Source organism: Schistocerca serialis, chromosome 3, assembly GCF_023864345.2.
Source record: "Schistocerca serialis cubense isolate TAMUIC-IGC-003099 chromosome 3, iqSchSeri2.2, whole genome shotgun sequence".
In the NCBI taxonomy this organism is placed as follows: Eukaryota; Metazoa; Arthropoda; class Insecta; order Orthoptera; family Acrididae; genus Schistocerca; species Schistocerca serialis.
In genome coordinates, this window is record NC_064640.1 from 432,737,226 (window position 1) to 432,751,789 (window position 14,564).

The 14,564-nt window shown below is 40.0% G+C and overlaps 1 protein-coding gene across 1 annotated transcript in view; it reads left to right on the forward strand.

Moving 5' to 3' along the window:
• LOC126470318 (cyclin-dependent kinase 10) overlaps nt 1-14,564 on the forward strand; it is a 125,348-nt gene that overhangs the window by 56,633 nt on the left and 54,151 nt on the right. The window contains exon 2 of the mRNA XM_050098095.1: nt 11,798-11,914. Coding sequence (XP_049954052.1) covers nt 11,899-11,914 — 16 coding nt within the window. The 5' untranslated portion in view covers nt 11,798-11,898. The remainder of the gene's footprint in view (nt 1-11,797; nt 11,915-14,564) is intronic.

Genomic DNA, 14,564 nt, shown 5'->3' on the forward strand with positions numbered 1-14,564 from the left:
TCGGGGTAGCCGACGCGCGATGACGTCATGTGGTCCGGAGCGGTCGGGAGTTCCATGGCGGAGGACAGCTGGTCACGGGAAGCGATCGGCGGCGCGTGACCCTGGGAGGCGCTTGGCGGCTGCAACGAAGCGTCGAATGCGGGCGGCGCCGGCGGGAGAACAAGCGGCGGCGGCTGCTGCTGCTGCGGCGGCGGCGGCGCGCCGCCATGGGGCAAAATGGAAGGCATCGTCGGTAACACCTGGGGATGAGGCGAGCCAGTAGATGGGTCCCCAGGGCGCTGACCGGACGGCACCGTCGCTGAAAGCAGACGGGGAGCGGCAGAACCCGAGCGACGACAGAGGCGCAGCTGATTGAGATGCCGACGCACCTCACCAGAGGCCCCCAAAACCAAATACATCGCGCGGCCGAGGCAGCGAAGAATGCGCCCTGCGAGCCAACGCCGTGAACCTCGATAGTTGCGATAAAATACAACGTCGCCTGGAGCAAAAGCAGGAGTCTGCCGCTGCACAGGAACCTGATGCGGCGGATGCAGCAAAGACATCAAGGTGCGATGAGGACGACCGTGGAGCAACTCAGCCGGCGAGCGACCATCTCGGGGCTGAGAGCGATACGAAGACAAAAAGAGCAACAATGCGTCCTCCCGAGAATGCGACTCTTTCAATTTCAACATCTGTGACTTGAAAGTCCGGACCAATCGTTCAGCGGCACCGTTGGACTGAGGCGAAAACGGCGCGGATGTGAGATGTTGAATACCATTGGCCTGGCAGAATGACTGAAATTCTGCGGACATGAATTGTGGGCCATTGTCGGAAACAATAGTCTGCGGAAGACCTTCAATGCAAAAGATAGCAGACAACGCTTGGATGGTGGCGGAGGACGTCTTGGAAGACATCCGGACAACAAAAGGAAAATTACTGAAGGCATCGACCAGAACCAACCATCGAGCATTCCAGAATGGACCAGCAAAATCAATGTGCAAGCGTTGCCAAGGGGAAGTGGCTTTTGGCCATGCAAAGACTTTCCGCGGCGGTGCGGACTGTTGTTCGGCACACGCCGGGCACGAAGAACACATATTCGTAATCGCAGCATCGATTCCGAACCAAGTACAGTGCTGACGAGCAAGTTGTTTCGTTCGCACTATACCCCAATGCCCTTGGTGAAGAAGCCGTAAAACAGAGGACTGTAACGAACGTGGGACCACGACTCTGGACTGATCATTATCAGAACGCAACAACAAAACACCACGTCGAACAAAAAGTCTCTCCTTGTGAGCAAAAAATCGGCGAACCAACGGATCCTCGATCCGAGACTTTGACAAAGGCCATTGCGTAGCAACAAAACGCAAAACAGTAGCAAGGACAGGGTCAGCAGCTGTGGCTGTAGCGACACGACGAAAATCAGTCGGAAACGATTCGACCACTTCCTCGGTTTCCGAATCAATGAACATGCAAGCAAGTTCAGAAGAATCGAATGCTTTATCCTCAGCAACAGGCAAACGGGACAACGCATCGGCGTTTCCGTGCTTAGCAGTGGACCGATACAAGATATCGTAGCGGTACTGCGAGAGGAAAATAGACCAGCGAATGAATTTCTGCGCTGTACGTGGAGGTACAGGCTTGGTCGGATGAAAAAGCAATGTCAAAGGTTTGTGGTCTGTGATGATGGTAAAGTGACGACCATACAAGAAATCATGGAACTTAGTAACACCAAACACGAGAGCCAAAGCTTCTTTCTCTATCTGTGAATAATTTCGTTGCGCAGACGAGAGCAATTTGGACGCAAAGGCAATAGGGCGATCATGGGAGCCAACTTTGTGCGCAAGCACTGCACCGATCCCGAAATCCCATCCTCGTCGCCAATGTTGTGTCGGTAGCTGGGCCGACACCGTGAAGTTGAGATGGCTGAAAAGGCAAGCTAGACTAACGCTGTAGCCGATAGGGCATGCAAGGCTAACGCAGACGGGCGTGAAGTCTGGAACATGAGAACTTATAAATGAATAAGAAGAAAAGTATGTAGATGCTTATTACTTATCTTTTTATTAGTCCTTGGAATACATCTCTCTTGAATACTCGTAAGCTATAGGCACTGATACAAATTGCGCCTTGCTAGTTCGTAGCCATTAACTTAGCTGATGGCTATTCTGTCTCTCGGCTAATGAGAGAAAGGCTTCATACAACTGGGCGGTAGCTAGGTTCTCGTACAACTGGGCGGTAGCTAGGTTCTCGTACAACTGGGGCGAGTCCACTCTCGTATCACGAGACCTGCCTTGGTGGTGGCGCTAGGTCTGCGATCACAGTGGCGACACGCGGGTCCGACATGTACTACATGGACCGCGGCCGATTTAAGCTACCACCTAGCAAGTGTGGTGTCTGGCGGTGACACCACAAGTATCAAGACTAAATAAGTTTTTGATACTTTATGAATCCTGTATATGTACAGCTTTGTGTGTAATTGAGTGTTTCATTCTACATTTTCATAAATGATTGGTGTCCAAAAAATCAGTTATCCTAGCTTCCCTGACTCCCACCTTTGCCCCTGTCCACAGTTGTTTAGGATAACTGATACCCTGCTGCAGTGGTCTGTGCTCACACACTGCTGTATGCTATCAAAGAGTTACACGGGATTATCCAGAAAACAAAAGTGCAAGCCTAATAATAATGAAAGGAAAGGTATACTCTTAGATTCATAATTGATACCACTGCCATAATCTCTATTGTCAACAGGATGTGCACAAAATAACCACCATTGTGGAAAACATGCTTAGGAAGCATATTTTGAATTTTGTGTAGATTCTAAGTCCCATTAAACTGAAGACTCATCTTTTGATATGAAAGGTATCTTATTTTCTGGACAGTATTGCAATGAGCTATGGAACATGGTCAGCTCACAACAGATCTGAGAGTTAGTCAATAGAAAAATGCAAGGCACACTCACCATCAAAGCTATTGTCCCGTTATTGCTTCTTTGAAACATCGCTGATTCTTGTGTCTTCTATGAAACATTACAAAAACTGGCTCACATTGTTAGAAAAACATCATGGAATATCATAACTGGGCATGACCGTATTACACACCGCCTGCCCTTACGCCACACATAACAAGGGAATGGCTTGCAATCCAGGTTGGAAAGTTATTTTACATCCTTCATGTTGTGCAGATTTCACATCAGATGCTTCTGAAGTTGAAGAAATACTTCGAGTTACCTCCTTCTCTTTGCAAAATCATTGAACGAATGTCCAATACTGGTGTCTACATTATACAGGCAATGTGCTGTAATCAGTGTGGAAACATTAATTGGCAGACACAGATCATCTTCCTCCACACCTATGCTTCTATGATGGTTTTTAAAAGGGTCACCAGCCATGCAATTCTGTGGAAGTGATGTGAACAGTCTCATAATCTGATTGGTCACATATAGGTCACAAGATCCAACCATTGGATTGGAAACAATATACTGTGAATAGTCTCCACCTTAATTCCAAACTGGGCATTTTCGTAATCTCAGAAACAGCAAATTTCAAGATGTTAGTTTATAAGTATGAGTGTCAAATAATCACACAGAATGAAATGCTTTAGCTTCATAGAAAAAAATCATGTTTATTTTCACATTAACAGACTTCGCCAAGTTCATATCTTTTGATGAAGGTCACACCATCTTGCTACTGGGTTCATAATAATAATAATAATAACTGTATCTCTCATTTGACAGCAAAATCTAGCCATCTACTTGCAAATAAAGTTGATAACCAACTCCCCAAAACTGGCTTTTGTCTCAGAAAGTAATAATTCAATAGACATACACTCTCCCCCTCCCCTTTACCATCAATTGGACTATGCAGTAATGTCCTGCCTCCTGACTGAACTCTAGTAACATATCAAGAAGTCTACAATACAGACAGCTTAAACAGCAAATGTAATTCAAACCTTTACTTCTTTCTTTGATAACTCTTTTTGCCATTAAAAAAATGTAGGCAGATATGCACTGCTAATAAGTAACCAATTTGGATAACTAATAGCATTAGAATATTATTTAGGAGCTGTATCATAATATGGAGGACAGTCAGGCACCACTTTCAGAATTTCACTGCAGACATTACTGCAAAGTGCTGAAAAATGTCATCAAACATGCATTACACCAAGAAAATAGAAAGCTCTCGGGCCAAAATTAAAACTATATGATCGGTTATGACAGATATCAGAGCAAAATGTGGGTGCTTGACATATTACACCCCTCTTGTGAAAAACTGAAGTTTTTGGTGATCCACCAGAGCTGTGTGAATTATTTAGTAATCACTTTCTGTTAACAGTCTGCAAGTTAAATAAAAATTTTATTGGTGCAGTTCAATATACAGAACTCTTGAAAGCTTGTGTTCAGAGACAAATACACGGTCCAGTCGCAGTAATGTGTCCACCTCTCAGAAACCTAAATAACCATCTTTTGCAGTGCGGATGTGCAGGAAGAGAGTCGATGAGGTAATGGAAGGTACTGATAGGGATGTGGAGCCATGCTGACTCCAGTGCCATGGCAGCTGCACTATGTTTCTCAGTTGGGTTTAAATCCAGGAATTTGGTGGCCAGGGGAGTACAGTAAACTCATTCTGGTGCTCTTTGAACCATGCACATACAATACGAGTTGTGTGACTTTTGCATTGTCATGCTGGTAGATGCCATCATGCCAAGGTGAAAAAAAACTGCGTTTAAGGATAAAAACATACTTGCATTGATCCATTGTGCCTACCCAGAGAATGCCCTCAAAACATTCACCAGATCATAACATTACCTTCTCCGACCTGGTCCCTTCCAGCGATTGTTGCAGAACTGTACACTAGAGATCAAAAATGAGCTCCATATACGCACTTTAAAGTCACCAGCAAGTCCTGTGCTGTCATCCCCAAACTCGCCACCTCCATGTTCCCATAGGCTTGACCCGTGAGTCTCTGCAACAGCGCACTCATCACCTGAGTCTGTTGTTGTGTACATGTCGATTTAATTTGCTCAGAAAGGAAAGTGAGTACATGAGTTCACAAGTACATATCACTGTGGACTCACACCACTCCCACAATGTACATAACCATTTTGAAAGAAAGTTCTTCCATTAAGCTGTATATTATTACTTGTTTATTTCACACAATCATGATTTTGGCTTTATAGCCGTTCCCAAGTGCAATTTGAAATGTCACAAAGTGTCTGATCTGCCTAAATGACAGAAGCCTGTTATACCACTATAACTACAGAGCAGTTAGCAATGAAATTTTTCTTTTATACATATATTTATATAGGTAAAACTTTTTTTGAAAACTGCTATAAATTTATTTTAATATTTAATATCTATTCAGAGAATCTCCAACAATTACGTTGCCATATAAACACTTTTGAGGTGTTGCTGAATTTTTAATGGCAGTACCAGAAAACATGACATGAGGGTGAAGTTAAATTTCTAAATGGTGATTAATTATTAAAATAAATTACAAAAATGAACTCAGTGTTGTCCCGTAAACACATGTTACCATGACCAAATGAATACAGAAACAGTGAACTTTTTTGTCACGGGGATATAACAGTGATGTTGCTCTGAGCCCAGTTTTCATTTGACGCAGCAGGAGCATTTTCTCATGATGAAGGTGGAATAAACAAGAATACAACCATTTTGTTTGCATTGGATGAAATTTGCACATTTCTAATTTGAAGTATTGGTCATAGCATGGAACTTATTCCAGATATCATTCCTCCTCGAATGGAACATATTTGCAATTGGGTACTTTGCAGCAATTAACTTTTGGCTTACACCCTGCACAGTCTCACAAAACACAGGTTCGTTAAAAGGCAATCTGATCCCGACAACCTATCATTTCATCTTGGCAGTGCTACTTTACAGCAGCAATATCTTGTACTAATCGTTCATTCTAACAAGAAGTCACGCGTACCCTTACACTTCTGTATGGTTCAGTTCATCTATGGCCCATGGTGCAGCACAGTTTTCTTGGTGCCAGTTTTGGACAGAGCCATTTTGCCATGCACAGGATACTAACCACAGGGGCACACAAACAGTTTTATGAATTAGCCGTTTTGAAAATGCTTCCACATTTTGCCTGAAAGCCAAAGATCATGCCTTATTGGACGTCAGATAAATCACTCCCATTTACACGTTATGACAAAGACTTCACTGACGCATTTTATGTACCCTCCACTGCTAGTGTTACCATCTGCTGTCTGTGAGTGATTATGGCATGTTGATGTCGAACATAGGCTGTGGTCTCATTAATGTGAGTGGACTGTGTACATCACATGCAGCTGCAGGAAACAAGAAAAGATGAAACTGAATGAATTATTAAATCATGTAAGACCAGAGGCACCCATATGAGAAGTTTTGAGTGGATTCATGGAGATTAGTGCACCATATATTAGTTGTACTCAGTTGTCTGTGCAATATATTTTTGGGTACGGTCAGTTTCCTGTCAGTTTGAAACATTTAGGGAAATCACTTCATGAAAGGGTTGAAAAGGGAACCTAGACACTAAACAGTCAATCTCTGAGATACCGATGTTTTCACAAAGTTTTTGAGAAAGCAGTGTGTTGTAAGATGGTAATGGCATGTCTCAGTACACATAATTTGTTGTCACACTCTCAGATTGTTATCGGGAAAGGAGTATCCTCAAAAAACTGAACTTATTCTTTTGAGTGTGATGCACAAACAAAGCTAAATAATAGGTTGAGAACAGAAGGTATTTTCTCGATTTTTGTTTTCATGGGAAACAATAAAGAATTTGATGGTGTGGACCATCCAGTACGTATACAGAAGTTGGAACATTATGGGATTACAGAAAATGCTCAACAGTGATGCACTTCCAGAAAAACTAAATAAAAAAAGTAATGGTTAAACTCCAAGTATACAAATCCAAGTTGAAAGGTTTCCTTGTGGCATACATATTCTTTTCTGAACAAGAGTTGCTCAGAGTAGTTCAGAACTTTTCCCTGTGACGTGTTGTTTGTATATAAGGGGCATTAAAAAAGAAACGAGCTGGAGTCTGTAATGCGCAAACCAGAGACAGGAGGGTAATATTGTGGCGTGTGTAACGAGGTGTGGTTCTGATCAGAGCATGGAACTTGACATTGTGTTGCTAGATGGCATGTGTGCATCTCAAGTGACTATACAGAGCTAGCAGCAGCATGCATCGGTCGTCCAACACTGCCAGTCGCATTGCAAACAGTGACATGGAGGCATCAAAACAAGAGCAAAGAGGTGTTGGTCGTTTTCTGACAGTGGAAGGAGTAGGAGGAATGGACATTCATTGACAAATGTCAAAAGTGTACGGTGAACACATTGTATCCCATGCAAGGGTCAAGGTGTGGCACAAGCACTTCAGTGAAGAACGGGTGTCATTAACCGATGATGCATGGTCTAGAGCACCACAGTGCATTACCGATGACATCGTCCAGCTGGTGGATGCACTCATTAGCCAGGACTGCCGAGTGACAGTGAAAGCCATAGCCACCGTGGTCGGATTTACTGTCAGAAGTGTTCACACCATCATGAAGGAATGACTGGACATGCGCAAAGTGTGTGCCCTATGGGTGCCCCACAGTCTTCAACCACACTAGAAAGCATGTCGAGTGGCCCACTGTCTTGCTAATCTTCAGCACTGTGCTTGGGAAGGGAATGCGTTCCTGACACGAGTGGTGGCCGGAGATGAGTCATGGTGTCATCACTTCAAGCCAGAATCAAAATGACAAAGTATCCAGTGGAAACATCCAGGGTCACCTCCACCAAAAAAAGCCAAGGCCATCCACACGAGTGCTGAAAAGGTTATGCTGACATTCTTCTATGACCAAGATGGGCCCCTTCTGAGTCACTTCCTGCAGCATAGGACAGCAGTGAATGCTCAGTGTTACTCACAAACCTTGACCACCATTCGCCAAGCAATCAAATCAAAATGTCCAGGCAGCCTCATCCATGGAGTCATTCTGCTCCATGACAATGCAAAGCTTCATACGGCCAACACAGTCGCAGCGCTCCTTCAGAAATTCAAATAGGAGGTTCTAGGCCACTCTCCATACAGTCCAGACCTCTCTCTCTCTCTCTCTCTCTCTCTCTCTCTCTCTCTGTGATTGCCCCATTTTTGGTCCCCTTAAAAAGGCTCTGAGGGGCAAATGATTGACCTCGGATCACGTGTTCAGCTGTACATGCAGAACTGGATAACATCACAGCTCCGGGAATTTTGTGAGATGGCTGTTCACCACCTTGTGTCACAGTGGGACAAGTGTCTCAACAGCCAGGGTCAATACTTCTAACATACAGGTACTGGTTTCTGTAATTATGCCTCCGGCTTGTTTCTTTTTGAACGTCCCATGAACTGTCTAATTTTTCTTGTTTTATCAATTCTTTAATTCTTTGTATATACAAGTTCTAATATGCATTCCGTAAATTATGTGCTGACTCATACCATAGCCAAAGAGCCTTGATTCACACGGTCCCACCAAAATTGACAAATAAATAAATTTGCGTACTAAAGACCAGCAAAATTTCATGTAATGTCACAGGAAGATCATACAACACGTCAGTCAATCCACAAGCTCTTACTGAGGTACTCGGTAAATGTTGGGTACTCTGGCAACCTTCTAGAGAGCCATCCGGGAAAACTGATCTTTTCACCAATGTTTCGACAATGTGTTTTCCAACCATAATGAGCAAATATGCTAATGATGCAGGGGTCGTAGTCACAAATCACACTGTGGTTAAGAATTAGGCCTAGAAGCTACATTTCTTTGCATGTTCATCCTCACAAAGTTTAGAAAGTTATACCTAAAATTTTATAGAAAGACAGGCAAAAAGTTATTAATTAATTTTATGAAACTTGCAGTATTTAAAATGTTTTCAAGAAGACTAGACTATCTGCCAAAGTGTCTTGACCATTGATGTACTAGAAGGGCTTCTCTCCAGCTTTTGTACAGATATTAACTGGATACAAATGGCTTGAATGTTAAGTTTTGTTATTTTATTCACAGTTTTGCACTTTGGTTGAGCGATAGTGTTGGACAATAATCCTTTTGAAAACTTGTACTTATAAATAATACCAGTGGAAGTGTGTCATTGCTTTTTCTGTCATTGACTAATGTGTATAAGCTTGTCATATCATTGTTGTACTAGTACTTAGGAATATTTTGAGGACAGAGCCTGGGACATGAGTCCTTTGGAAAATGCATCTACTTCTGGCGTTTGACAGTGTGGCATCGAAGTGTTCAAGGCTTTTGCTGACTATATGAATCACATCTATTTTGGTATTAAATTTATTAAGGAAATGGTGATGGGTGACATGCCTGCATCCATGACTTTCTACTGTTATAACCATATGATGGTTGAGCTAATTGTTTTATGAGATGCACCCACATTGAACTATAACACAGCGGAACACTGATCTCTCCGTAGTTTTGATCACTCTTGTGCAAAGAGTGAATCAACTTGAACGCAAAAAATCTATTGTCCAAGCTGAAGTTCATACATGAGATTAGAAAAAATGCTGTTTTGAGTTAGGCCTATTGAAATTCACTCGTCTAGCTAATTAGGACTGAAACCTGTAGAGTGACAGTAGAGAAAGATCTTCCTATTTATTTATTTTCTATAGTTTTCTTGGTGCGATGTCCAGCAAGACTGAATAGGTGCGATGGAAACACACAATGAGACTTCTTATCTGTCTGTGTCCCAAAATTAAGGATCAGTTATGTCTGTCTGGAGATGTCAGCTCCAAATCCTAGATGTGTATAACATTCCATTTGAATGTGGGCCTGATTGTGTGTATCAAAGGACAATATGCAGAATACTTCTGCACTAAGATGATATAGGCAGTGTAAGAAATTAAACACTACAGAACATAGATTCTTGCGATGCAACTTTCTAATGTAAAATGTGATGTAATACAATTTGATAACATGAAGTTCTTATACACAGTTCAAGTTATTGAAAATCTTTGATTAAAGGAACAGTTGTCATTTGTGTTTGGCAGCTTTTGCCTTTTATAACAGATGTAAATGGTATTAGCAGTGGACAATCCCATATATTTCTAAAGCCATTTTAGTTGGCTTTAGTAACATCTAAAATATCAGTACCTAATTTATTTATTGCTATGAAATACATTTAAACAGTCAGACTTCGTGCCCTCATTGATGTTGATGGAAGTCTCTACTGAAACTTTGGCATGGGCAATCTGCTGTGAATAATGCTGTTACAATAAAAAGAACATTGGTGTGGTATTTCAATTTGTCACTTTCAAAAATGAGTTCATGTGGTCCTTTTTGTACAGCTGTAATTAAGTCAAAATTGTTTACTATACTTTGTCTTGCATATTACTTGATTTTTGGTATGATTGTTTACATTTTAATGGAACTGTTGTAGATCATTACTGTTATATTGCAATATCAGATAGAATTTTCATGGTTCAGTGTGGATTTCATTATGTGCTCTTAAATTCTGAAAATAAATGAGTCTGATGCTTCTGAGCAGGTTTTACAAACAATTTCGTGAATATTCAGCTTCAGGGTGAAGTTATTGTTCATGCAATCCTGGAGTGACTGCTGCTGATATGATGTGACTGACAAGACTAATTTACTTATCTGATCTGATTTCCAAAGTGTCATTGTGACTATTTGGTAAATGTTTTCATTAGACAAAATATGCATTACACGCATACACACACACGTCCATTATTTAATGAGACTGATTTGCTGTTGACTTACGCTGCTAACAGCATGTCTTGTTGTTTTCTTGCAGCTGTTACCCATTTACTAACAGATGAATTAGCATGAGAACCACCTGCTTACTGCTATTAAACATGTACATATCGATGCAATTTAACTTTCAATAGTTTTCCTATCAGAACAGACACCTAAGATCTCTGATATGCCTTGTACTTGCCACTCCAAGATTCATGTTTTACTTCAATTTCAATATACACACAGGAATTTAGCTACAAATGAATCATCATATTCTCCATGCCATGTATATCCATGCCTTCTCTGTCTTGGGCTTTGATACAGCCTTGCAATAACAAATAGCTACTTCCTCTTCACTTGAAATCTTGAAGTAACTGATTACCAGAACCTTATATTCATTTGAATATCTGTGTTCTATTAGGATGCTTATTACTCACCAACATTTTTGGTACAATAATGCAGTGGCAAGTTAAAATTGTTTACTTAAAAAACATTACCATGATTACAGTAATTGTAATTAAATGTCTGAGTATTGAACCATAGTATTTGATACATTAAGAACACATAGTTTGTTCTACTGGAATTATCCTTGATTTGTTATCTGCTTGCTTGTAAATACATCATTACTGTGCTCCACAGTATTGTATATGAACTGAAGGTGGATAATTTCACAATACTTAATGCTAAGATTGCATTAATATTAACAAAATAACAGTGCCCTACACCTGAAGGTTGTGGTGGGAATAAAACACAGTGATTTACAATGATTGATCATGTAGGATGTTGTACACGCTTGCCTATCTCTAAGCTGGGAACAACTTCATCCAGTATGCTGAAAGGAGGCATGCAGTTAATTGTGTAATCCAAAACAAGGCACCACTTAACACTTTTACATGCTGTAAACATTTGCAGAGGGAAATGTTATCTTAATTGTCAGAAAAACAGGACCAACCTGTAGAGCCACTAAGGCAAATTAATAACAGTACCACATAAATAAACAAATCTAATTTTGTATAAAATTGTATTAATCCATTCATTTTTCAAATTTGTTAACTCTGTTGCATACTCAGTCATATATTTTGAAAAATTTCAGGTTCATTTGATTAAGTGGAAATAAACAGCTTTGAACTGGCGGAAAACGTGGAATTGCTGCCTGAGTCGGAAGAAGCGACTCAGCCAGATGTTCAGATTCAGATGGAGCCGGAAATAAGTAATTATTTATTCTATCTTTCCTGAGACTTTTTCTAAAATATGTCTTGTTCAATTCTGGATAAGGAAATGGGAAAAAATATCCAAGCAATTAAGATAAACAAGAAGTACTTAGTTACTGTTTTAAAGAATCACGAGCTGTCAAGATCATTGTGTGATTCATCTTATAGTTCCTGTGTCATTCATTAGAAGGGTAGTTGAGCAAGAGCCAGTGGCATGATACATTCAAATTCTTTGATTCTGCTCATAAAATAATCTTAATAATTATTACATATTTGTACAATCCACGATTTTTCTTTGCACGAAAGCAAAAATGGAAACAGATCGAAACTTTTTCTGAATCCTGTAGAATATTGTTCTTCAGAAGAGTACCAGCAGTTTTTTGGTGGGAAAACGCCACCATCAATTCGTGGAATAGGTGTGGCCAACTTCTGTAAGAAGGAGCAGGTAACAGCTACCAGATCACAAACTTCAAGTCAGATGCATGTCTTAATCATGTAATAGAGAACATAGTTTCTTTGTGTAACGATTTTAAAAAGAGAGATAAGGTTCTGTCAGTATGTGGGGCAGTGGTTAGTATTCAGGGATATGACAGGAACAATCATTTGAAGCAAAAAAGTCTAGTAAGCATGGGCTCTAAAGTGCGTACCTTAAGAACTATGAGCACTTGTTCATCTTCACTGCTGTGGTACATGACTCTTCTACTGAACAAGTACCCATAGCTTGTAAGGTGTACATTTTAGAGCCCATGTTTACTAGACAATTTTTTTCTTGTTTTGGTCCAAATTAACTCCTCCCAAAATATGGAAACCAAAGAGCTTGCAGTAGAAGAGATTTGTTTCACATTACCGAAGATGAAGTAGTTCTCACAGCTCTTAAGGTCTGCAGCGTATGTTTACTAGACTTTTTCATTTCAAATGATTGTTCCTGTCATATCCATGAATATTGACTATTCCGTGTGGGACACCCTGTGTTAGCAGGGTCAGGGGTTTAGTATTGAGAGTGACGTGGTAAAGGTAACTAGAGCAATGATCTGTGTATACATTTGTTCTTGTTTCGACGCATTATTATCAGCCCCATTGGGACAGCTTTGTGAGACAGGACAACATGGAGTAAGATCAGCTCTTCTCGTTGTTGTGTGGCCAATCACAGATTCGGTTGTTGTTGATGGGGTTTTTTGAAGTCGTGACCTAGATCTCAACAGGGAAGTGAAGGAAAAATTGACCAAGTTGATACTATCCTAATCTTTAATGGGACACTATGAAGTGTAATATTGCTGCAGTCTGTGGTGTGAGGGCAGCAAGATTTTAAGAGAAAATTCAGATCTAAAGTTATCTGTCTTTAAGGAAGTTAAGGTAACTGAAAATTTTGTGCCTGGAATATGTGAAGATAAAATAGAGGTTAAAGTTAACTTATTGCAGCAAAATGTTAGGTGGTTAAAAATAATGTCAGTAAAGTTGTGATTTGTTTAGATAAACTGCATCATATAAATCATCCTGTGTAGTATGTATTTCTGGACATAATTTGACCACTGAAATGGAAATGCTGAATATACATTGATAATAACTTAACATCTAGGTATTGCTAGTCAAGTATGGAAAAAGTAGAAGTTACCACAAATTTTGAAAAGGTATAAGCATACAAAAACATATATATCCTTACATTTTACAGTGTTCAGCATTAATCACAATATACAGGGCTCCATTGGGTAGTTTTGTGTTATTCATAATAGGACTTGATGCATTATTAAACATTTTAACTTGAAATTGAATGAGGTAATACTACGTGGTTATTTAAACTTAAATTTTTTAGACCATATTTATTCCAGAAAATTTTTTCATTTCATATGCTGTAACATAGTCAGAAGGCAGTTAGAAAATAGTTGTAGTAATGGAAGTTTTAGAAATCAAAAAGTAAGTGAAATTGAAGAAGGGCAACCATGTACCCACAGCTGATTGGTGTGCGGTGCATGGACACATCTAAAAGTACAGAGACTGAAATTGCTTTTGAACTGCCACCCAGATGTGCACATATTTTCCTGATCTTAGAAGCTAGTGAAGTGTCTATGCAACTGTGTCTGACTGTATTACACACATCAATCTATAGTAGGTAAGTGATTGCCTTTCTTCATTTTTGTTTATTAAAATTAATAGATGATTTAACTTAACATCAAGGGACAATGATGATAAGAGGATTAAGTCACATTACAAGTAGTATTATAAAACTCTTAAGTGAACTCACCAGTGTGTCAAAATGTTAGTGATTTCATGAAAGGGAGCATAGTAAAAAAATTGAGCTAGAAAGACCGATTAGGAATATTAGGATTTCTGTGTAGGCAAACAATGAGCTGATCAAATACAGCCCCCCAAATTGGCAACACTCTTAACTCATTCCAGTCAAGCCACAGTGACTGCACCAATCCCCCAGAAGGCACATGCTTTTTCAACTCCTTTGTAAGGGTCCATCTTGTCTTATGAAGAAGAAATGCAAAACTTTTTTATTGAAATGTATACCATCATCCTTTATCTCAACATTTATTTAACTAATTTTGAAATTCACCACATATTTATAGAATAGTTATAGTTTGAAAATTAGAAAATACCAGAGTAGAAAAATGTTTGTAAATGCAGTACATAAGAATTTATTATAAA